The sequence below is a fragment of the Falco punctatus genome, assembly GCF_963210335.1.
Source record: "Falco punctatus genome assembly, chromosome: 7".
NCBI lineage: Eukaryota > Metazoa > Chordata > Aves > Falconiformes > Falconidae > Falco > Falco punctatus.
Window position 1 is genome coordinate 24,983,421 of NC_137587.1, and position 23,140 is coordinate 25,006,560.

General features: G+C 40.3%; 2 protein-coding genes across 23 annotated transcripts in view; one reads left to right on the forward strand and one right to left on the reverse strand.

Annotated features, from left to right (window-relative positions):
• Positions 1-2,801: 2,801 nt before the first annotated feature.
• Positions 2,802-14,468, reverse strand: RAG2 (recombination activating 2). Its single transcript, XM_080397504.1, has 2 exons — positions 9,011-14,468; positions 2,802-4,430 (listed from the first exon to the last, which is right to left on the reverse strand). The coding sequence occupies exon 2, from the start codon at positions 4,414-4,416 to the stop codon at positions 2,815-2,817; it is 1,602 nt and encodes a 533-aa protein (XP_080253630.1). The 5' UTR covers positions 4,417-4,430; positions 9,011-14,468; the 3' UTR covers positions 2,802-2,814.
• Positions 4,710-23,140, forward strand: part of IFTAP (intraflagellar transport associated protein) — a 48,652-nt gene continuing 30,221 nt past the window's right edge. Inside the window, exons 1-8 of one of the 22 annotated variants that reach the window (XM_080397532.1) lie at positions 4,712-4,844; positions 5,342-5,460; positions 6,756-6,805; positions 14,475-14,565; positions 14,654-14,735; positions 16,256-16,322; positions 17,174-17,315; positions 17,849-18,040. In XM_080397532.1, coding sequence (XP_080253658.1) covers positions 17,938-18,040 — 103 coding nt within the window. In that variant the 5' untranslated portion in view covers positions 4,712-4,844; positions 5,342-5,460; positions 6,756-6,805; ... (3 more) ...; positions 17,174-17,315; positions 17,849-17,937. Of the gene's footprint in view, positions 4,845-5,341; positions 5,461-6,755; positions 6,806-14,474; positions 14,566-14,653; positions 14,736-16,255; positions 16,323-17,173; positions 17,316-17,848; positions 18,041-23,140 lie in introns of all 22 variants that reach the window. The other 21 variants (XM_080397531.1, XM_080397519.1, XM_080397525.1 and 18 more) reach the window with 21 other exon arrangements.

Genomic DNA, 23,140 nt, shown 5'->3' on the forward strand with positions numbered 1-23,140 from the left:
AGTATCAAGGAATTAAGTACTTTCTGCAGTCTTGAATGCTATGTCAAGTGTCTTCTTTACAGGTTGATGTTGATATATCTCTTTATGTTCAAGTCCTCTGGAATATTATATTTAATGTTACTTATGACTTCCTCTCCCTGCAGTAACTACAGTCTCTGAGCTGTGATTTAACGCTGCTTGTACTGCCCTTCACTGCGGTGCTGGGACATGGTTTGACCAAGCAATTTCTCCCTCCTACTCAAATAAACCACACATGGAAAAAAACCCCACAGCTCAAACACGCAATACACTAATGTTATGGGCCTGATGAGGCATATCGTAAAGTCTGACTGTGAATTGCTTTTTTTCATAGCCACAGCCTTAAAGAACCACAACTCAGATAAGAGTTGGAAGGGGCTGCAATGTGTGCTTGTGCTTGCTATATGCTGAGCGTACCTGCTCACAGCTCCTAAGGGCTCAGGGAGTCACTGCAGCTGCATGAGTTGGTTCTGGGAATTCAGACATGCTCCCATCATACTGCAACCACAACACCAGCACCTGGGCCACCAGGCTTTATCACAGGCAAAATGTCACTTCTGCTAGGCAAGTGTGGAGCTCTCCCTTTGGAAAATGTTTCCATCCTTTTATTTGTCTGCACTAGCTGACTAATTTGTCACACAATGTGAGGACTAAGGATTTTGAGATAATGTCAGTAACTGGGAGAGGTAACAGGCAAAAACTTGGACTGGACATTGCCAAGGAGTTCAATAAATAATTGTGGGGAGTCTTTTGATGTTGTAAAATGGTGAAGGAATGAGGGGTGGAGTTTTTTTGTGTGAGTATATTGTTCCCCTTTGTTGGTCTTCTGATGATGTGGCTTTAATTTTGGTGTGGATTTTTTTTGTTGTTGTTGTAAATGAAGTCTATACAAGAGTATGTGATGAATGTATATTTTACTGACAATTCAGCTGAGTAAGACCTATGACTAACCTACAAAAGGGGGTGTTGACTATTGAATTTCACCAGTTTGAAGGGACTTTACATGGACATGATATTCATTTATTCCTTGGAAAAACATATAGCACTATATACTCTGAACTTACATAAAGTAGCATGACAAAGGAAACAGGAAGCTGGCATTGAAATCTATGAATTTATACCAGTATCAGACTGGTGAGAGGGGCGATATACTTCCCGTTTACAAGCTCTACCCAAACTGTAACCTTCCTCAGTACATGAAAAGGTTGGAAACAGAAAGTTTGCGTGGTTGCCCTTTACTTTCCTCTACTGTTGACTTGAGTTGCAAAGGTTTCAAGGGGAGTACTGTGCATACAGGTCTGTGTTGACAAGAATACTATGCTACACATGCTGCTTTGTAAAGTAGTGGCTGCTCAGGGTCTGCATAGTGATCAAATGGCTGACAGCTGCTCCTGGTTTTCTTTTTTATTCAGGGGTCCAGCATGAGAGCTGGACTGTGAATACTGCAGTATTATTGCTGGCTCACAACCGTTGAGCTGATGGTATTGATTTTTTGAAAATATGTTTGGAGCAGTAATAAAAATAAAAAATAAATTCAAGAATGATGAGGCTTTACAAATAGCCAATAAAAGAATCCACCAAAAAACTTAGTAAACTCTTGGGCCATTCAACCTTGACAATGTCCTTTTCAATCCGAATCCAATCTTCCCCGAATGCTCTGAGCAGCCAGCTGCGTTTGTTTCCACACTCACAATGCTCCACTGGCTCAATGAGTCACTTTGAGCTACAGCTTGCACTTTTAAGCTTTCATACTCTACACAGTCAGCCTGGGCAGAGCAGAGAAAGAAATGCATACTGGAGGACCTCAAGTAAATGAAAGTCCTGTTCATCAGAAGGAACTTCTTCTGAAGTGAATGGGAGGTCACAGTATGGGGTGGCTGTGAAGCTAGACCCCTTATCAGATTTCAGATGGACCTCCCAAGCACACATACTGTTCTTTCATTGACTTAGGGATTTGCAGTGTTTGATTTACCCCATGAGCAGGTGAAAAAGATGCAGTCATTTTTATTATTATAAATTTTATTAGCTTACTAGATTTTCAAAAATACAAACACAAAGCAGTTGTTGAGCACAGTAGTTTAAAAAAAGCAATTTGATTTTTGCTATGAGATGATGTTCCACAACTGTAGCCAAAACTGGCATATAATCATTCAATACCTCTCAAAATCAAAAATTAATTATCCAGAATTAAATGCTCCATATGTAAGCTTTCCATAATGGATGTCCCTGAAGAAAAATGACCCTCAGCGTCTGAATATTTCATTACTTCTGACACAAGGGATTTAAGCCACCACTTTCATTTAAAACCAGAATAATTAGTCTAATTTTATTTCATTACACAAACATAAAATTGGAGTAATGCAGCTATAAATTAGGCCAAATACTTCTAAAACTACTCAATAAGATAAAAAATTTAAATCGGTAATAGAATGTCCTTTATGGACAGATGCTAACAGCACTGAGTACATGGGATAATGTCTTATTCTACCAACAGTTCCATTAAACTCACTGGGGATAACTGGGGAGTAAGTTACAGCATAAAATACACCACACAATTACCAGTTACCATTGTTTGTACAATGTCCTCTGTGATGGGGTTCCTATCCAGATATCACAAAAATACACGAGACAAAATAAATTCATGAGCTTTGAAATCTAACTGAAATATTGAGATAATTGAAATGAATTAAATGAAAAGATCTCTTTGAGCTCCAATAATCCATTCTGCTTGAACCATTACTAGCTGTCTTTGAGACTGCATTTCCTCCCAGGTGAATACAAATCATCAGTGTAAATCTATTCAAACAATCTCCGAAGAAAGGACTTTTTTGTTGGCGTTGTTAACTTCATGGTTGTCTTTTTGCGCAATGGTTTCATGGGTTGCTTTTTCAGGTGCACCTTTTTGGGAGTTTGTAGCCCTTTATTAAGGTGAACATGCTCATTACAGAAGTACTTGACATTTGCTTCTGAAAGACGTAGGAGCATGCTCTCTGAGAGATCCATACATTGTGCGTGGACCCAGTGGCCAGTCCCACTGGAACACAGGATCATTGCCGGCTTGTTGAGCTCTGTCGAATAGAAAGGGACCCAGGTGTTAATGTCAATATTGCAACTGGCAGAGCAGGTGATCCAGTAGCCCGTTTCTGATTCATCTTCTTCATCATCTTCATTGTAAGTGTCAGTATCATCAACATCAAAGCTACTGGCTTCAGCACTAAAACAAAACTCTTCCGAATCTTCAAATGGAGTGGAGTCTCCAGGGTCTTCAGTCGATGTTTGACTGCAAATTTCTGTCGTCAGTTCTTCCTCCTTGTCATCTTCTGCTCCTTTGCATCTCAAAATGTAGAAGTAGTGAGCATCTGAGATTAACTGTTTGTTGGCCCCTGGAATGCCCAGCAATACAGACCCTTTGCCCATATCATAGCCAAACCACACCCTGCAGTGTTTAATATCTTGTGTCCAGTCTGGGCCCACCCTTTCAAGAATCTCTATCTTACTGTCTTCCAGAACTATTGTGTTACACGCCAACCGTTTCTGGCTGTCAGACTGGTAGCCCCCAACAAGGACAAATTCAGTATCACTCATTTGAGTCACTATAGCACTTGACACAGATATTCCCCCTGGCAAGATGGTGCAGGTAACAGCTGGGCTGCCCAGTGGGAGATCAACTTTCAGCTTGTACAAGCTGGGGGACCTGGTGTTATTTTGAAGTGAATGACCTCCCAAAATGTAGACTGTATCGTTTCTGGCAACAGAAACATGGAAAGCAAGTCCATCTTGAAGCTCTGGAAGTATGTATGATGTACAGCATCCAAATTCAAAATCAACGAGAAACACAGATGGCAAACAGTCAACTACACTGTTCCATTTTTCAGTGGTTCTTTGTGCAAGAGGAGTGTATGACCTCCCTCCAAATATAACACTCACGCTTTTTCCCCGGCTATGAACTACGTTAATTGTATGACCGTATCTAGCTTCAGGGACATCTCCACCCAGGTCTTTCTCAATGCATTGGAACATGGTTTTCTTGCTGTTTTTGCTTACCAGACTCATAACGTAAGCCTTATCAGAAATGTCATTATTAGGTGTTTTCCCACCATGGATGATATATTGGCAGTCATCAGACTCTGCATTGCCTCTGAGTGTGCAAAGAGCAGGGTAGCGGAGAGGGGGGAGGTAACAGGAGTCTTTAGAGAAGGTGGCTGGTTTCATTTTGAATTCATCCTGCTTTATATCGAGGAGGAAAACACCAGTGGGACAGGACCTCTTTGGCCATCCTTTCTGCCCAAAGAAGAAAACATGCCCATCAAAATTCAGGAGGGAGAAGCCTGGCTGAAGCAAGGATGAATTACTGGAGGCTGACACCACCTGCAGCAACATTTTGTCTGACTGGGCCATAGTGTGGTCAGTGCCTGAGAAAACAAGCGACAAAAGAAACAGATGAAACATGCTTTAGAGCCCACGAGCGTTGTTTAGGAGTACTTAAGACATTGTATTGAAGTTGTATTTCAGTTCGCACTTTGAGACCCCAAAAGAGACCCGCTTCTGCTACTCAAGACACGAATCAAGCCAGAGCTGTGTGTTCGGCGGGATTTTGTACCAGCTACGGCCTGTTAGCGCCTAACGCCCGTACGGCCCCCGGGCCGCTCCCCGCGGCGCTGCGCTGCTGCGGGCCCGGCCGCTGCCATGGGAACGGCGGCCCCGGCGCCTGCTGGGACCGGTAGTTCGCGCTTGGCGCCTCGGCCCGGCCTGGCCCGGCGCGGCGCCCGACCTCCCGGCCGTGGGGCCCCGGGGCGAAGGGGTTCGCGGGCACGGGCAGGCGGCGGGTGAGTGGGGCCGCAGGACCGGGGTCGCCGGCGGTCGGTCGGGGGGGGGTCGGGTGTCCCGGCGGCGGGATTCGGCGCCGGAGGTCCGAGGGCGGAGGGAGCAGCGGCGGGGATGACACAGAGCGGGCAGTTTCCTGCCGGTTTCTCGCCCCGGGGCTGCCGGGCTGGCCGGGCTGCAGCCGCCCGGTGCCGCAGGCCGCCTTAGCTGGCGGCGCGGGGTTTGCAGGGAAGGGCGGGGGTCGCACGGCCCCGGGCCCTGGGGTCAGCCGCGGGCGGGCCGGGCGCCTGCGCCCCCAGACGGCCCCGGGCCCGCCAGCCTGAGGGGCCCGCCTGCTCCCCGAGAGAGCACCCCGGTTGTGGTAAGAGTGGGGGGTCCCCTCCCTTCCAGGCCCCTGAGCCCGGCCCCTGGCCGGGGAATTGCCGTCGTGTCGCGGAGTCGGTGAGCTGAAGTAAGTGCGTACATAGGCGAATGCAAACTCCAGTTGAACATTTTGCAGGTTTACAAAGAAAACATCAAGATTTGTTGGAGACGCGTAGGAGCAGCCGGTGCCAGCTGTATTTCTAACCACGCAGGTATCATTGCAGTGGCAGAGGTGTAGAAGCTGTTAGTGCTGGGGTGAGTCTCGCACACTTGTGCCAGCTTGAGGTAGCTGTGTGGCTTGGGAGTCCAGCTGCCAGAGGTTTTCATACTGTGATCAAATTCTTCACCTCTGATGTTTGCTCATGCTTTCATGAGCAGGTTTCAAGAGGTATCTTTTGCTTTTTTCCCTGGTTTCTACAAAAATTTGAAAGTGTTGCTGTAGTCAGCCTGGATAGTAACACTGAGTGAGCTTTGGGGAGTGCAGACACCAGAAAGGGAAACTGACTGGTTCATTGGCACTGTCCTTGGTGACAGCAGAGCTGTGCCTTTTAGTAAACATGCAAGTTCTCTGTCCCAGACTTTGCCAAATCCCCAAAATGTAAAGGTGTGAACTAGCTTTCAAATACAATATTTGAAAAAACTCAAAACAAACAACCCCATAACCCCCAAACTTCTACATTTTAAAATGTAATTCCCTGTTTTGAAATCTTTAGGATTCATATTTTCCTTGCTCCTGCTTTTCATTTTGCTCTAACAACAAATATCAGACACACAGGGTTTCTTTTATAAAGAGGGATGGGTATCTTCTAGTCATGTGACATCAAAACCTGGGGGCTCTGAAACAGCATATGTACCTAATGAGAGTCACTGTAAAATTACGGGAACTGATGACACTGACTATATCAAATTACCATCTTTGCATGTTCTCATGCACCACAGGAACTGTTATGCCTCACTCCTGTACTGTCTGTGCAGAAACTGGTATGCAAACTGCTGTGCTAAAATGCACATCTGTCATTAAATGCTTTCAAAGGTAGGTAAGCTTGGTCAGATATGCTTAGGCCAGAGCACACAGACAGAGGAGGCATAACCCCTACTGACTCTGTTAAAAAAATAATCTGTGGAATAGCTGTCATGTCTTTTTGCATGTTGTGGAATCACCCAAAGATCATGATCAGGTTCTATTCACTGTGTAGCCAGTCCTTATCTCTCTGCTGTGAAGGTGCTGGTGGTTTTGCACATTTGGATTCCTTTTTGGAAGTACTGGGGTGCAGGTGAAGTTCAGTTATGAGTTAATTAAATTATAGAGAGCCCCATTCTGAGCATGTCAGTATACATAGCAGGTTTTGTTCGTATTATTTGCATGAAGAAAAAATTGCCAAGTTATTTACCTTCAGGCGACAGGCTAAACAGAAATCTCTGCTGCTTGTTTCTTACAACCATTCAAAAATGGTGGTGTTAGAGGAGCTTGTACTAAGTTGAGTTTACTGTGTTAGATTTCCTTTGTCTCTTTCATATTGTGTCGTTACTTAGCTTCTTGGTTTTCATAGGGTCTTCAGAAAAGTATGTCTTCCATACTGAAGATGCCACGGGCACATCTGTAAGTATTCTGTATTTTGTAACAATAGTGTTCTACATTTGTCTGCTGGTTTGCATTTTAAGTCTAACGAGAGTATTAAAAATGGGAAGGAATTTAGTTGAAATGCTGGCATTCAATTTTTATTCTTACATATACTTCAGGCATCTCCAAATGTGACAATTACTGTTGTCCACAATCTCACAAACTATTTCCCAAATATTGAGCAGTACTCAGTTCTGAAGAGTATACTATCTGCAGAGACTGTTGCAGATATAGAGTGGAGAAAAGATATAGAGTGGATGAAAATTATTAAAAGTGAGATTGATAAACACACAGAATTTACTGGTTAAACAAACATACTTAAACACACTTCCTCTGTGTCATTCCTTAATATTTATTGAACTTTACGTAAGCAAGCAGTTCAGTAAGTAACGGAGGGAATATTTATCCTAGATTCTCTGGCAGAAGTAGCTCCTGAGGCACTTGCTGGAATTGCTTTTTCTTTCCAGGTTGTTCATGCTAATTGTGGTGTGTTAATAGAGTGTGGTTGATCTTTGGCTATACTGGCCTCCACCTCTAACCTTCCAACACCACTGATTCCTTTGGGTCAATGCTCATCTGACCCTGAGCAGCTTCAGGGATCCCAAAAGGTAGCAATCTAACTTTATAACCAAAAATTTTAAGGTTTTTTTGTGGCTTTATGCTCAAAACCACGTCACTGTGGAGCTGGATTAGCATCAGTGTTAGTGCGGTGACAAATGCCTTTGTTGTGGGACAGCACAAGATAGAGGGGAAAAGACAGTACGAGAAGTGAAGATGGTTAAATAGAGAAGGGTGGAGTTACACAAACAATTACCAGTTATGGTGACTTGAGTCATACTTCATCATATTTAGCATTTTTTAAAAGATGAAGCTCCAAGGATTATACAAATAAGTGAATCTCAGCATTACTTTTATAACCCCTGTATTTGAGGAGCGAACTGGACAGATCTGACCTAGAAGCTAAACTAACAGAAAGAAGAAAACAAATATTTTCCCCTATTTTATTTTAAAATCAAACATTATTTTTAACTGTTTCCCCCCCCCCCCCCCCCCGTTATTAGTTGTATGTCAACAAGAGATTACAAGGAATTCAGATATAGATAGGTTCGTTGGGAGATGTATTTACAGAAGGATCATAAATGAAGAGAGAAGGTGCTTTCTAAAAGCACTAGCTAATGTAGTTTGAAATGTGCTTAGTATGGAAATAGATGGACATAGTTACAACTTGTATGTGGGGTATTATTTCAGAAACTATATAAAGTATATATCTATATCTATATATATATGAGAAGTATAGGATGAATGTGTTTTAGAAACAAGGGGTAGGATTCAGGTGCCTAAACATCAAGTGGCATTTCACATGCCTTTGGATGTTACTCTTCTCTTCTAGCTTCTGCATGGAAAGTGGCAAGTCTCCCATAGGTCCTTTGTCCTCATAGATCTGGGGTTTATACAATGTCACTAGATCACTGTGTTTAGGCACTGAGTCACTCACAAACACTGTTTACTACTTACTGTTCTCTTTGACCCTATGTAGTAATTGTTCACCTGTGTGCAGTGCCTCTTACTCAAATAGGCAACAAAAACATTTTAAGCAGGAGAACAATGAATAATCAGTACTGTTGTTTAGCATGACGTTTCATATTAATATTTGTCACCATTAAAAAATACCATATTAATAATAATTTCACAGTAATTTGAATGCTACCAAATAATGAATTATTTGATCTTATGAACTGTAGCAAACCCCAAGCACCTTTCATTTACACAAAGATAAGGTATTTGAACAGCATTAATTGGACACTGAGAGAATGGATTGCAGGATAGCATGGAGTCTTAGTTGGTAAGTGCTCATTCCTGACCATTAAATTCTGTCATTAGTTTGCAGCTACTTTTAACTTGGCATGAATACAGATATGCATGGTAGAATTAAATTTATTTTGCAATATTGTATATAGATTTTTTTCTCCGCCTGATCTGCAGAGTCTCCCTTTGCAAAATGAAAAAGCAGAACCCTGAAAAGCAAGTGCTGTTCCCAAATTCTTCACAATCAAGGTCATATCCAGACACCCACAGAGCTTTGAAGTCCTCTATAAACAGGCTTAAGGAAGGAAATTTTATATAATATTGCTCAAAACATTCGTTAAGTGTTTTGCTTTGGGCAAAACAATAAGTTAGACATACCTGGCTGATAGAGGGTTTTTGTGTCTTCCGAAATCTTTCTATGTAATTGGGATTCGAATGTGAGCACTTTGAGGAATCTTCTCTGACAGCACTGGGGGCTTGTGGCATGGAGAGACAGCCTGATGGAGGGGAATCTATCTGCGTAATTTGCAGATGTGCTTCTGAGTCTACTGTGGCTAACCGGCTGTGAAATGTTGTTTCCCCCCTACCCCCAGCCTTAGATGGCACAACAAGAAACCTGCCAGTCTCCAGAAGCTTTAACTCTTTGTAGTAGAACCAGACCAGAGTGACAGTAGATTCCTGTTAGGTTGATTGTAAATGTCTGTAGAATATGCTCCTTTATTTTTTTTACACTGCTAAACCTGCCAACCTCATGAACATTTTTTGGAATTTTTCAGTGCTATTGTAACAGAAAAATGTCATCTAGAGTAATTTTTGAGTTAAAATTAAAAGTAATTTTAATAGCTAGTAAAAGGAAACAGCTACTGCTGATTGGTGTACTACTGCTTTTCCCAGGAATGCTCTGCTGCAAGTAGGTAGTGACATTGAAACAGAGCAAAGGAAATGACAAATGTGTGCAACCCAGTGAGTGAGGGCTGACTAAAAGTCCAATTCAGAGTCCACTGAAGTAATTAGGAATGTCTTTTTTTCTACTTCACGGGCCCTCTGATCAGACCTTAAAAGACTAATAAAACTTTGCACCCTTTTGTGGCATTTTTCATCAGTTTCACAGTGCTTTTCTCCAACAAAGAAATAATTAGACTCTGGGAAGTCCTATGGGAACATATCCTTTCAACTGCTAGCAGTGCTAGGGCACAGAGGATGAGCCACTTGCATAGCATAGCACAGCAAATAAACATAAGAACCTGGGAAACAGTTCACTCTTTGTGGCTCCCTGCTTTTGTTTTGCCGGCCCTACCTTCACTCGCTCCTGAGTTACAATATCTGCAGCGCAGTATTTCAGAAATAGCTTGTCTCCCATTTGGAACTGCTGTGAGAATAGAAAGAGCTTGAAATGGAATTTGATCAGTACAGCAAAGCAAACATACCAAATGTTTGCAAAAACTGTCTTGAGACTTAGAGTAGCTGTAATGCAGATAGGATGTGGTGATGTTTCTCATCTGAAGTACAGCAGCTCTAAGGCACTGGGCCCAGTAGTGTCTATATGGCATATTCTCAACTGAAACAAAGGTAAAAGTAGACTCTACTACAGAATTCAATGCTGAAGAACTGATCTTATCCCAAATGTAAGGGCATTCAGATCACATTTATTTCTATTTTCGGTAGCGTCTAGATACTTGACAGCTTCTTACCCAAGTGCTTGACACAGGCTGACCCTTGTTTGGTTCTGTGATCAAAGATCTACAAAAGCTTAAGAGAAAAATCCAGCCCCCTCCCCGGATCTGTCTCATTTAATATTTTATATTCATTTTATTCTCCTTCTGCCACGTGACATGCCTTATTTTTAGAAATTATTTTCCCAATTATTGTGGCTGAGAAGATGGAAAAATTAAAGTTTGTTGACAACAGCTTGTCAGTGTTGGATGAAGATATGGTCTGTCCAAGCTGGTGTTCTGTAACTGTCAGTGACAAACTGCTTTGGAGGCACTGCAGGAAGTAGCTTCAGAATAATGTATCTACAGGGCAGGAAAATAATGTTCAGAACTGTCCGGGTCATAGCAAGAGCATCTAGGATTTGCATCCTGAATTTATTTGGCAGAGAACCCATGCAAAAATGAATAAATGGACTTTACCTTTGTAATTGCTATTCTTGACATAGGTAGTAGGTTTTCAGCAGATTGCTCACTGTTATGGAAATGTTTTGTTTCACTTGATTTTTTTCTTTTGCAATAAATTACTTAAAATAATATGTGGTTTATATCTTCTTAATCCCAAATCATTCCAAATGGCATTGAGAAATTTCCAGGCTTTTCAGCATATTTTCTGCCAGTAAAACACAATCATCTCTGAGCTGGTATGTAGCTGTCTCCTTGTGGGTTGCAGTAATGGACTCCAGCTCAGCAGGGAGAGGGAGGGCAACCTTACTCGTTTGTGTAGGGTTAGCCAGCCAGAATGCAAATATCCTGGATATTTAGCCAGGACTCACAGGCTGAAACCTATGGAAAAATGGCACAGGGAGTCTAGCATTCTACAGTCTTCAATTTTCTGTCTCATCTAAAACCATCAGTAAACAGTATTTAATGTGAGGGACAGGGCTTTATTTGGAGGCTTCATCTAAAATAGCTGATTGAATCCAGGTGTGCTTTGACTGTCGCATCTAGGATGATCACATTCCAGCGAACAGTAGCTACCGAGTTTTGGAGGGGTGCTTGGTGCACAGGGAATGTTACCTTTGTTGTAGGCCTCCAGGTGGTCTTTAAAGGGAGCAGTGCTCTTGAAGGCATTAGAAATTCATTAAAAAACCCTTCTGATCATGTACGAGACTGACATAATAGCACTGAAATCAAACAGGATCAATGTGCTTGCTTGCAATTAAAGCCCTTAGATATGTCCTTTAAAAGCTCACAGGTGCTGGGCATGAGAGGCATGTGTTTTTGACCATCCTGAAGGTCGCCTCTGAAGCTTAGTATTATGCAAGCAGATGCAGTTCCCATCCACACAAATTGCTGATGCATTAAGTGTGTGCCCTTAAGAACTCCTGCTGAAGGCAGTGGCAAACATCCAGCTGATTTAAACAGGATTAGCTGTTGCAGATCACACTGAATTGAGAGATGCTGCAAGGAACCTCATCTCAAAGTTTGCGTCCTTTGTAATTGAAGCTTTTTCTTTTAGTTTGTTCCCATAGTTCAGTTGACCTGCACCTGCTTGTGGCCAGAGCTTGCTGCTGTCGGGTTTACTCCAGGAACGTTGCTTCCCTGCAGGTGATGGGTAGCGGGGAGGAGGAGGGAGAAAAGTAGGGCAGGACAGTAGAGCAGGGAGGGCTTTCTTTTGCAACTGTAGCTTTACAGATATCTAGACAAGAAGGAAACAGTTGACTGCCTGCAGCCTTCCTGTGCTGCCCCACCAAAAACATTTTATGTCTTTCTCTGGTAGGAGTTCCTGGCATCACTCCTTTCACTTGGTCTGCTTTCAAAGTGCTGTCCTGGGATGCTGGTTAATGGATAGTGATCGCAGTCCATAGCTAACAGACATTTATTGAGGACAGGCTTGAGTTCCAGCTGTGCATGCCGCTTTGCACCATGGGGGCTGATGATCTGCACCCCTCTAGCGGTAGTGCGGGTATGACTTCCTTGGTAACATCTGCTTTTCTAGTGTGGAGGAAGCACAGCTTTCTGGGCCACTTGTGACTGGTGTTTCTGGTGAGGCTGTGCTTTCATGGTTGCATTAACAGCTATGACAGGCTGCCAGAAGGGGCAATCCTGCATGCTTCCCTTGCTCCCACTGCACGTTCCCACTGTCTGGTTGTGCAGGCACTCATGATTTAATGCCTGCAAGGCAGATCAGAAAACATGTATTTAAACAGAAAATAGGTATTTGCTGACTTTATTTTCAGGTTTTATATCAGTATTTTATTTTGTCTGGCCAAGAGATAGGCTGGAAAGAAAAGCAAAGGGGTGAAGAGGGAGAGTGGGTGTTGGTGGCATTTTTGGAAGCAGCCAGCATTTAGGTTTAAATTGATTCTGACTGTAGTCATCTGATACAGGCTTATTCCTTTTGCAAAGGTGTTACCTCATTCTTTATTGCTGTAATAATACTGCAAATCCATACTCCTCTAGAGTCTCCTTGAGTCTGTAAACAGTAGTAAGCAAGGAGTGGAAATCAAGATACTTTTCCTCCAAAAGTACTAATCCCTGCTCTTCAGATTGAGTTTACTTTAGTTGCTAACAATACAGGATCTAGGTTACTCATTTTGTGTGTAATTAAATCAGCTTCCTTTAGCAAGCTTTACACAAACATATATATTACATGGTGTGACTTCTACAGTACTGGTGTCTAGAGGGAAGATTGGGATGTTACCTTTTTTTTGTAAGAGACAGCATGTGTTACATAGCTCCTGGAACAGGTTTGAGAGGAGTCTCTAATGTCCTGAATCACAGTGTGCTTTCGCATTGTCCTTAGGAGGCAGGAAACAGCTTTGGTTCCGTACTTGATCCCTTGACAGCTTACCACACACTTCAGACTTGCATATATGCCTGTAGTATTGCCTAACTACATGAGTGGTCAACACGCAGAGATAATTTCTGTATTGCCTTTACCAGCACACCCCATTGCTAGTGACAGCTTTTATGCTGCCGAACTAGCCAGGCCAAGAGAGTCCCCAGAATCAAGGTCTTTAGTGCAGACTGACATGTAAAACCTTTATTGATGCTCAAGTTCAGTGTTGTGGGTTGTTAAGAGAGTAGCATTGCTTTTATGAGAAGGTAGTTAGATCTGAAGTATCAAAGATTCCTTTGAAAAAAGTTAGTTGTCACAGGTGCAGTTACTGTGCTTGTTCTATAGGGAAAAAAGATCAGGCATTGTCCAGTGGTAACAGAGTATAAGATGTAAAAATAATGTATTTGTGTTGTGATTTTAGCAGACATAGGTTATAAAATCTCTCAAACAGGTGTAATAGTGATGTTTACCATTAACCTATGAGTGATCTATAAATAAAAATTTCTGATTATCCTTTTTTTTTTTCATTAAGAATGACTTTTGGGAGAGCAAAGTGGTGTGGTGTGGAAAAGTCATGGTGTGGAAACCTGACTTTAACTTATGCCAGAAATGCTAGTGAAGTTGGTTTTTTTTTTTCCCCAGAAAAAATTGTGTAAAGTTTTTGTGAGTTTGTAGTGGGTGTACGTATTGCTCTTTCCATTTAAAAATTCAGAATCTTGGTTTTTTTTTCATTGTCTGTATTATATTTAGAAGAAACTTAATAAAGCACTCAAAAATGCAGCATAAAACAGGAAGCCTATATTCTACCACATTTTTTATTGTTTAGTAGAACTAATAACTGCATAATTGAAATCATGCTAATACTCACTTGACCTGCCTCTGTGATTGAATGCAGAGATTTCTGGTTTGACTTAAACAGGTGGGAAGAAGACTGCATTTTGAGAAATAAAATTGATTTTGCACAATCTACTGATGATCAGCAAGACTTAATGAATGATTGCCTCAAGAAACCTCATTACGCTAATTTGGATGGATAAGCAGGAGTGAAATGCCAAAAGAAGAAACTGTAGTTGCTGCTTGGATGCATCACTTTCTCATTTTTGATTCTAAAACTATCCAGAGCCAGTGTGGGGAAAGGATCAGATATTCTTGACTTACTTTCCTTGAAACCTCCAAGTTAGTTTGATGCCTTTTGGGAAAAAGAAGATAAGTTTTTTATTTCAGTAGTAGTTACCCACTAGCAGAACAATGCAGTCATTTCATTTGTAGATGTGTGATTGTAGCCAGTTCATAAATTTTGGGTGATTCCAATCCATTATTGTACATTATTTTTTCTTTTTCATGGCAGTTCAAAGGAGTCATTGCCTTGAGGCTGTGAACTGGATGATTGCTGAAGCCTTTCACCTATGTAGAATCTACTGGTTAGCTCCTTAGCAAAGGTGAGATTCTTCTGGTCAGCCTGTTTTCAGCTGTTCACATCACAAAATTTCTCTGCAGCTGATGCAGTATGGTGTTCATTTACAATAGACTTATGAATAAAGTAGGTGGGAAGCAGCAGAAAACCAAAGTGGAATGAAAATGAAAAATACAAAAACCTTGACAGGTTGAGGTAAGTTTCTGAACACCTCTATTGTACCATTGACCATAACCATATATGTTCAGTTTCAGGTGTAGTAGGTGTTATCCAGATACCATCCTCTGTGCTTGCTTTCATTTGGGGTGATGCAATAGCATCCTGCAGCTCTTCAAAATAATTGGAAACAGGGAGCAACAGGTAGTTCTAGCTGCCAGTCTCTCCTCTCTATTTTTTGAGTGAATGGCTGTTCTTCTGACAGAACCTAGGCTTTTATTAGGACCTAGCTGTTTTTTCCTCTCCACGAGGAGATGATTCTGTAGACGTAAGTAACAGCTGTGTAAGGGAAGATTAGGTCTATGTTCAACTGTCACCTCTGTAGTCCAGTTAGCATTTTATTTCTTGCTTTAGATTTTTGAAGCAAAACTGTGAAGTTCTTATAAAGAGCAGTGGAGGATGGATGCCAAAATGGCAAATAGGGTTTTCTCCCCTCTTTTCCAATTTTGGATTTATTAAAATATGAATAATTTAGTGAACTCATGTTCCAAAATATATTCTTTGGTTTTCCATTGAGAAGAAATAATAAGGAAATGTAGCATATGAATTACAATTTATTATATTTTCTTAACCCAAGATGAATACCTTTGACATAGTTAGTAGGAGATCTCCTATACTAATGCCTGTAATAACTATATTTGCTATGGGAGAGTACTCTGGATTTACTGCTTTGACTTGGGTAAAAATTTGATCCATTTTCTGGTGGAAAAAAAGCCGTTAGTCTTGAGAAAGTAGTCTTTTCCCATGCTTGGAATATCCAGGGAATTTTCTATGCTATATATTTTAAAAATAATACTTCAGTGTTTTGGTGATGTTTCTCCCAATGAATACATATTGAAGTGCATGCTCGATTAAAATACATAGGCTTACTGAAATATATGTTTAAAACTCTTAGGGATAAATTCTTAATCTCTGTATGTCAGGAGATTTCTGGTATTAAATGTTAGATTATATCCTAACAGCATCCAGTGCTTGCTTTTTCATGAGGCTGATGTTCAGGATTTTGCAGTCATTATTTGGCTAAAACTTGGTCAGGCTGAAGTCAGCACTACGTTTCCCAGCTAACTATAATGAGTCAAAACCTGGCGTCGATCCAAAGCCTTGTTGCGCTGTTGCTTCTCTACAGTTTAGGATGTTAAAATCTGAAGTGAAGTTTCCCAAGTTCTGTAGGAAGTAGAGGCTGTGCAGCAGAGTAGAAATGAGCTAAAGTGTTTTAGTAAGGCTTGGTCTGGATGCTTAATCTGCGGCTGATGACTTGGTAGCTGTAGAATATTCACTTAGAAAGCTGCCATTCAGCTTGGTTAGGGATACAACTATTCTCCCAAATTGTTTATTAATTTTCTAGCTTCCTAGAGCATTTTAGAGTAAAGGAATCTAAGCTTTACTGCCAGCCCTTCTCTGATTTGTTTGTAAGTCATTTAAACTCTTGGTGACTCAGTTTTTTGATCTGTTACTTGGAATAATATTAGTTTGCTCTTCTTCATGGGACTATTGTGAAGTTTATTTCATTAGTGTTTATAAAGGACTTGGAGATCCTTGACGCCAGATGCCAAAGAAAAACAAAAGGTAGTTATTACCATTTTCTTGATTAAATATATGCATTTTTTTCTTTGACTCTAGCCTTAAAAATCACCGCAGTCTTTCATAGAATGAAATTTACCTCAATTAATGGCTGTAATAACTGAACAGCAATGATGAGTAGAAGGCATTGCTTCCCTCTGAAACCACTGTAATTTGCATAAGCCACTCTGAGAGTCTGGTAAATTATATTTTGCTTGGCCAGTCCACAGGGAGATTAATACTGTTTTGTTTTTCGTAAAACATTAGAAAACTTAAAACTTTAGGTCATGTGGGTGTGCATGTGTTTTTATATCTTCAGAACATTAGTCTTATTTACAAGCTGGTAATCCAACAAAATTAGAGTTTTACATTAGAAATCATGCTTTATTTTCCTGCTGGGCTCTGAACAATTTTTGTTCGATCTTATTTAACTTTAAAATCAGGTTGCCAGCCTTTGCTTAGTGTAATTGATTTGAAGTTTTGCTGAAGAATTAAGCTTTCATTCCCAAAAGCCGTTTCTTCATGCTGTGGTAAATCAAGAGAAGCAGCACAGGAGCACATGAAAATCAAGCACTTAGTGTATAAGGCATTCTTGCATCTTTATCACATTTATGTATGTAAACTGATCATTTACACTTTTTAGTTAAGTTGCCACTGTGTGAGACAATGAGTCAGTTATGTGTGTCCACACTCTCAGGGGTGTTTTTCTGCTTCTAGTAGTCTGGTCCTATGTATATTAAAAATCAGTAACATTATTAACTATTTGGCATCACACAGCTGTTAAAGTGCCATTTACACAGCTTTTATAAGTGAGAGGCAAAGTTAAGTTCAGCATACTTCAATGAGAGATTTTTCAGGGCCATTACTTCCCTCAGAGTCTGGTGAAGTGATGAAGATGGGCTGGAAGGGTATTGCTGTGTGACTGAAGAGTGGAGATTTCAAGTCCAGAAAAGCCTCTGTTGGGTTTCTTCAGCTCTCAGCACTCTCACCCTTCTCAAGGTGTGGTCCCCGTTTTCCTATGTAGCTGCCCAGTTTCATCATACCTTCCCCATCCTGTGTGTTGTCTCAGCATACACACAGATGTCATCATGATTTAAACATGCTGTCCAAAATCTGGGTTTAGGGGATTTGATGGTACAGTGAGCAGTGTACCTGCAGAATGATGGATTCAGTCCGAATTTTGAATGTACAGGTGTCCCAGATGTTAAATCCAATACGCTAGTGAGTGGTGTCACTTTCTGAAAAGAAGGCAGGGGTTGTAAGACTGAGCAACTTAAAATGAGGGGGAATGAACACCAGCAAGAGAGTTGGACACTTCTGTGGCCCATATTACCCGAGGACATAGATTTCAGGCATAGATGATCACAGTCTCTCCATTTGCACTTAAGATTACTATGTCCACTTGAATTTTGGGGGAATTGTTGTCAGAAGTCCCACTGACAAGATCAGAATTTCACAAGGAGGGAAGAAAAATTTGATGTTCCGGTGTAAATCTATGTGAATTAGTGACTCCTCAGTTAATTTTTCTACAGTTTTCTACCTGCAGATACATGCGGCTCATTCTATTGCAGAAGCAGGCTACTAAAGCAGATACACCCGTTCGACTGTCAAGGTGTGGATCATGGGAGAACAACTGTTAAACAACAGCATCCTTGATCAATTTATTAATAGCCATGAGCAGTCGTATGAAGAATTTCTAAATACATTTACTTACCTTTTGAAAGGTACGTAACTTCCCACATCTCTCATTAGAAATTGCAGCCAGAAAGGAAGGTAAAAAGAGAAGCAGTAGTATTTAGTGTCGTTCTGCTACTCACTTGCTTTTTAACCTTAGGCAAATCATTCTGATGCTTTTTTTTCTCCTATCAGCAGTGGGATCCCTAAGGACAACTTTCCTTATCTTGCTCCACAGACTGCTAAGGTTGTTCTCTACAGGTGGTTAACCACTTTGTGCTTGCTTTAGGGAGGTGAGGGAGCGTGCACTATTTGGAAGGGTAGGCTTTTCCTAAGTATGGCCTGCATTGTTTTGCTGAAGTTTCCATAAAAGAAGTGCCTAAGTACTTAATAGTACAAGATAGCCTAAGATTAGAGGTGTGCAATTTGGATACTTACACAGGTTTACTAACACTAGCTTGCTGTGCTGTGCTGTTGTGTGTGCCAAGCCAACAGATAACTTGGATGAAGGCACATCAGGACATCAGATTAGGATGATTAGGCTGAAAAAGTCTCATGCTTTGCAGATGAAACAAAAGGTGGGGCTTAACCTTGATCTAAGTGTTGCTCAATTGCAGGCGGTTCAGATCTGAATCCAAATGCTGCAGCTCAGGTTCATTTCATTTGGCCATGTTAAGTCAGATGCCATAAAAATAAATGCGAGCTACATGTTACTCGCTTACAATTCTCTTTACCTCAGCTTTGCACTAAAAATGATGTCCTCATATTATTGGAGAAGCACTGTATTTTTCAATTACAGCATGTGGCATGCTCCATTGATTGGCACTCAGAAGTCTGTCCTGTCCTTGTCCTTCAGGCAGAACTAAGTGTCAGTCAGGCACGGAGCAGAAAACCAGTGGGGGAGTCGAAACTGCCATAGAAATAATCTTGTGGCAACCTTCTTTCTCTCCTTCCAGTAAAATATAGAAGAGAAAGGAGACACTGGGGGATGAGATAAGAGGATTGAAAATTAGGCTCTGGTCTTCTTTATGTATGATTGATACACTGGGGATAGCTCCTATCTTAGAAGCACGCAGCATATCATGATGATACTTGCAAAAAGCCTCAGCATGTACTTCAGTGACTTTCATTGTCACTATAGCATCTGCCACTAAAACTGTATAAAATGTAGAGCTTTAGCTGAATCAAATTCTTAGAAATGCTGTTTCCTATGCTGATATAAACAAAACTGCTCAGCTTGTTTTCATCCCACCTTCATTTTCCTTTAAAAATACCCAGAGGTGCTGGTTTGCATTCTAAGCTAGTGAGCTGCAAAAATTCCGTGTAAAGCACAAGGCATGTTACGATCAGAACAGTGCAAAATACTTTTTAAAATATCACATTCTTAGTTTCTTAATTTTGCATTTGAGAAAATGTCATTTGGCTTCAAATTTTTAGTTTTAATTAAAACTTTATTATTTTTTTTAAAAGCAACTGTGATAGTAAGATTGCTAGTAAGATAGGCTTCAGAAATTTTCACTTTTATGTATGAGTTCAGATGTTTACTGTGGGGATATATTTGTGGTTACTGTCAAGCAAAATCTGACAATTTTCAGATTACATTTCCGAATTTGGCCTGACAATGGTGGTGATCCATACACTAAATCTTTGTACAGTGAGAATTAATGTCAGAATTTGCAGTCCTGCTTAATAACCAAGCCCAGACAGTTGTGTGTGTAAATATATAGGAGCGCTTTAAAAATTCCTTGAAAAACATCACCATCTGCTAGATTTGGACTGTCATGACATCAGAAACAGAAGACACACATAGAAGTAATTGGATCCCACTGATTTCACAGGGTACCATATATATATAAGGTGATTTTCACTTTTGCATGAATGTATACTAGCTTTGTAGTTGGCATCGCAAGGATTTTTTCACCAGGAGTTTCTACATTATTCTTGAAAGCATCTCATAAGAAACTAATTTCTTAACTAATGTTGAATTTTTATTCGTTAGTTACATTTCCACACAGTGAAACTAAAAAGAGTATACCTTGAGTACAAAGACCCAAGCATCCTTGACTGTTCTGGCCTACCTAAAAAGAACTCTTTGAGGCTATAAATGTCAGCGTGGAGTAACCTCCTGTGAGCACATTAGGGTCTTCTGCTGACAGAATAGTTCCATTCTTGTAAATATGGGAAACAGTTTTAATGAATTTTTGCATTCCTGACTTTCAATGGCTTTTTAAAAATTGCTAGTATTCTAAACAAGAAAATCACAGTTTTATACTGTTGTCTTTTTGTATCTGAATGAGGGACAGAATGAGAGTTCATAGATTGACAAGTAAATCCTATAGTAAGGCTTTTACCTCACTTTTACCAGAGCTGGTGGGACATGGATAAACATACTTAAATGTCATTTTAAAACTCTGAACTCAGCATTTGTCACATATATACTCCAACAGAACATGACCTATGTATTTAAAATAGATAATATTTAAAAAGTGTGGGAGCACTCCCTCCATAATTGGATTTTTTTTTTAACCCTTTTTATCAATCCTGTAATGGATGGACACTTGAGGGGTGGTTTGAGATTCTAGTAAGTCTCTTACTTTTCCTACTTAGAACATCCACAGTGTATTTTTTGTCAAAAGGATAATATTAACAAGACAAATAGATAGGTGAAAAGACTGGTGAACCAATGGGAATATGATTTTGTAATTAGAGCACAGGTGCAGAAAGGTGAATTTTTTTATGCTTGTTGTAAAGCTGTGCAGAAGTTTTCAGCACCTGGTAAAAAATGACAACCTCTTGTGCAAATCCAAAGCAAAAATAGTGGTAAGAGAAATAATTGTATTAGTCATTTATTTTAATACATTAGTTTGTGCTGCTCTTAGAATCACTGAACCCTCTTATGCTTATGCCAAGTTACATGTTTAGCTTGTAAATATAAAAGCCAGTCTGATAATAAAACAGCTAACTGGCATTTGCTTTGAGATTGAACAACTCCAGTATGCTTTCTAAGTCCAGAATAAAATCTTAAGAATTTCTTGACTGTGCAGTTGAAGATGCCGCGGAAGAGTTTGATTTGCAAAGGAGTTGATGACACAGATTTCTGTGGATCTGGTCAATGAGTCATCTCTTCAGAACTAAACACTTCCTAGAACAACTTTGGACAAAATCTCATGGGAATATACCCAATCCCCACTTTTTAAAAAATTGCCACACAGGGCAAGAGGTCTTTCAAATCTTAGAAAAGAGTGTTTGAAATCTGGTGGAGAGAACTATGATGTCCAAACTTAGAAGGCAGCATCTGCTGATTTTTCTAAACTCAGAGGTGGACTGGGAAATTCAGTGGAGCATAAAGTTTCTCCTTTGACCTGCTAAAAAAAATACAGAAAAAAAAATGGTCCAAGCTTCAAATTTTTAATCTAGGTTTTACATTACTCCTCTCCCACTTCTAAAAGTATGGGATCCTGTATCAGTCAGCTGCATAGAAAAATGCCAAACCAAAGTTTAGATTCATATTTTTGCTATGGCCCTGGGCATTTGACTACTGGGATTAAATTCAGTCCATTCCTGCTGTTAGTTTTGCTGTGTTTCATATACCTCACACAGCCTGGCAGTACACTGAAGTCTGAGCGCTTTGATCAGACCAATCTCGAAGCAAATTCAACCTTGGATATATACTTCATAGCCTCAGTGCTGTTGTTTTGATGCTTCTGTGCCGAGCAAGCTGTCAAGCGGAGGAAGTTGGAAGTGGCTGACCACTTCTCTGCTTCCAGGTGGCATGTCCTATTCTGTGTTGTGATCAGATTAATTTAATTCCCCAGTGAAAGCTGAGTGATGTATTTGGTTCATGGTTCGTTTGACGGTAGTTGTCTGCTTCTTTTTTTTTTGTTAACCACATTTAGGAAAAACAACCACCTTAAACTTCCTATATAAATGTCAGTGGAGGAACTTTACAAATGTGAGTCTCAACAGCAGAAAGCATAGCAGAAAACTATATAAGAAATGACAGTAAATTCACTTTAATTTTAAAAATGGACCAGTAGGACAATGCTAACCCCAAGAGAAATTTGCAGCCTTCTTCCTATGAGTGGATTTGCCAATAAAAGCAACTAGACAGTTCAATAAAACTAATTAAATTAATCTGTCATCCCCAGGGAACTTAAACAGGGCATGAAATAGGGAAACAGCGTCAATTCAGAGCTTTTTATTGATGTGTTGTGCTGGATCATTGGAAGGAATGGGATAGGAGAAAAAATTTGCAATTTTCTATTGATCATAAATTCACTAGCTATCTCTATGTAACCTCCATTCAATACAGTATAAAATCAAATATCATACAGAGCCCCTAAATGTGGAAAAAACCCAGACATAGGGATGCAAACATCATAGATTATTTCTGAAATAATAATAGCTGATCTATTTTATGGATATTTGTTGTTCTTAGATCCCAGTTGTATTTGCTATGCAAAGTATTACATCTACATTTTATAGACAGAAAAAAATTAGGCATGAAGAAGGGAAATGACTCGTGTTTGATTGCATAGTAGCTCATTGGCAGCACCAGATAAGGACAGAGGCACCTGGACTTGTGGAAACTTTGACAGCCCTTGAACAATAGTGCTTCCCTGATAGCAATTTTTTGTTCTTTTCTGTGATACCTTTATTACCAAACGATTTCTAAAGATTGTTTCAGATGGAAAAACAAAAGTATTTTCATTCTGTTGCATAACTTCTATTTTCTAGAACGTAGAAAAGGGGAGTATTAGTAATCTTGCTGTTGATGCATTGATACACCGCTATAGGTGGAATCTGTATTGGCTATGGTTGAGCTCTGTAGTACTGTAAAAAGCGGTTACACAGAATGATCTCTTGCTTTAGCTCCTCACCTTGCCTTGAAAGGTATTGAAGTGTGCTAAATGCAGCTGTTGGCTACGTTTCATGTCATTGCAGTGAGGAAGGCCTCCTTTCCTGATGTGGAAATGACACAAAGCAAATAATGTCAGAGATCAGAACCATATCGTAGCTCAACAGGACAATCAGAAACAGAAATCAATTGACCTCACTTCCAGTTTAGTGCTGAACTCTTTGTAGAATTGTGTGCTTTCAGTGTCCCTTACAAAATCACATAGACATGCCTAATTTCAAGACAGTAGGTA

Excerpts from the sequence above, each read along its gene's own strand:
- RAG2 (XM_080397504.1), bottom strand. The coding sequence starts at position 4,416 with ATGGCCCAGTCAGACAAAATGTTGCTGCAGGTGGTGTCAGCCTCCAGT.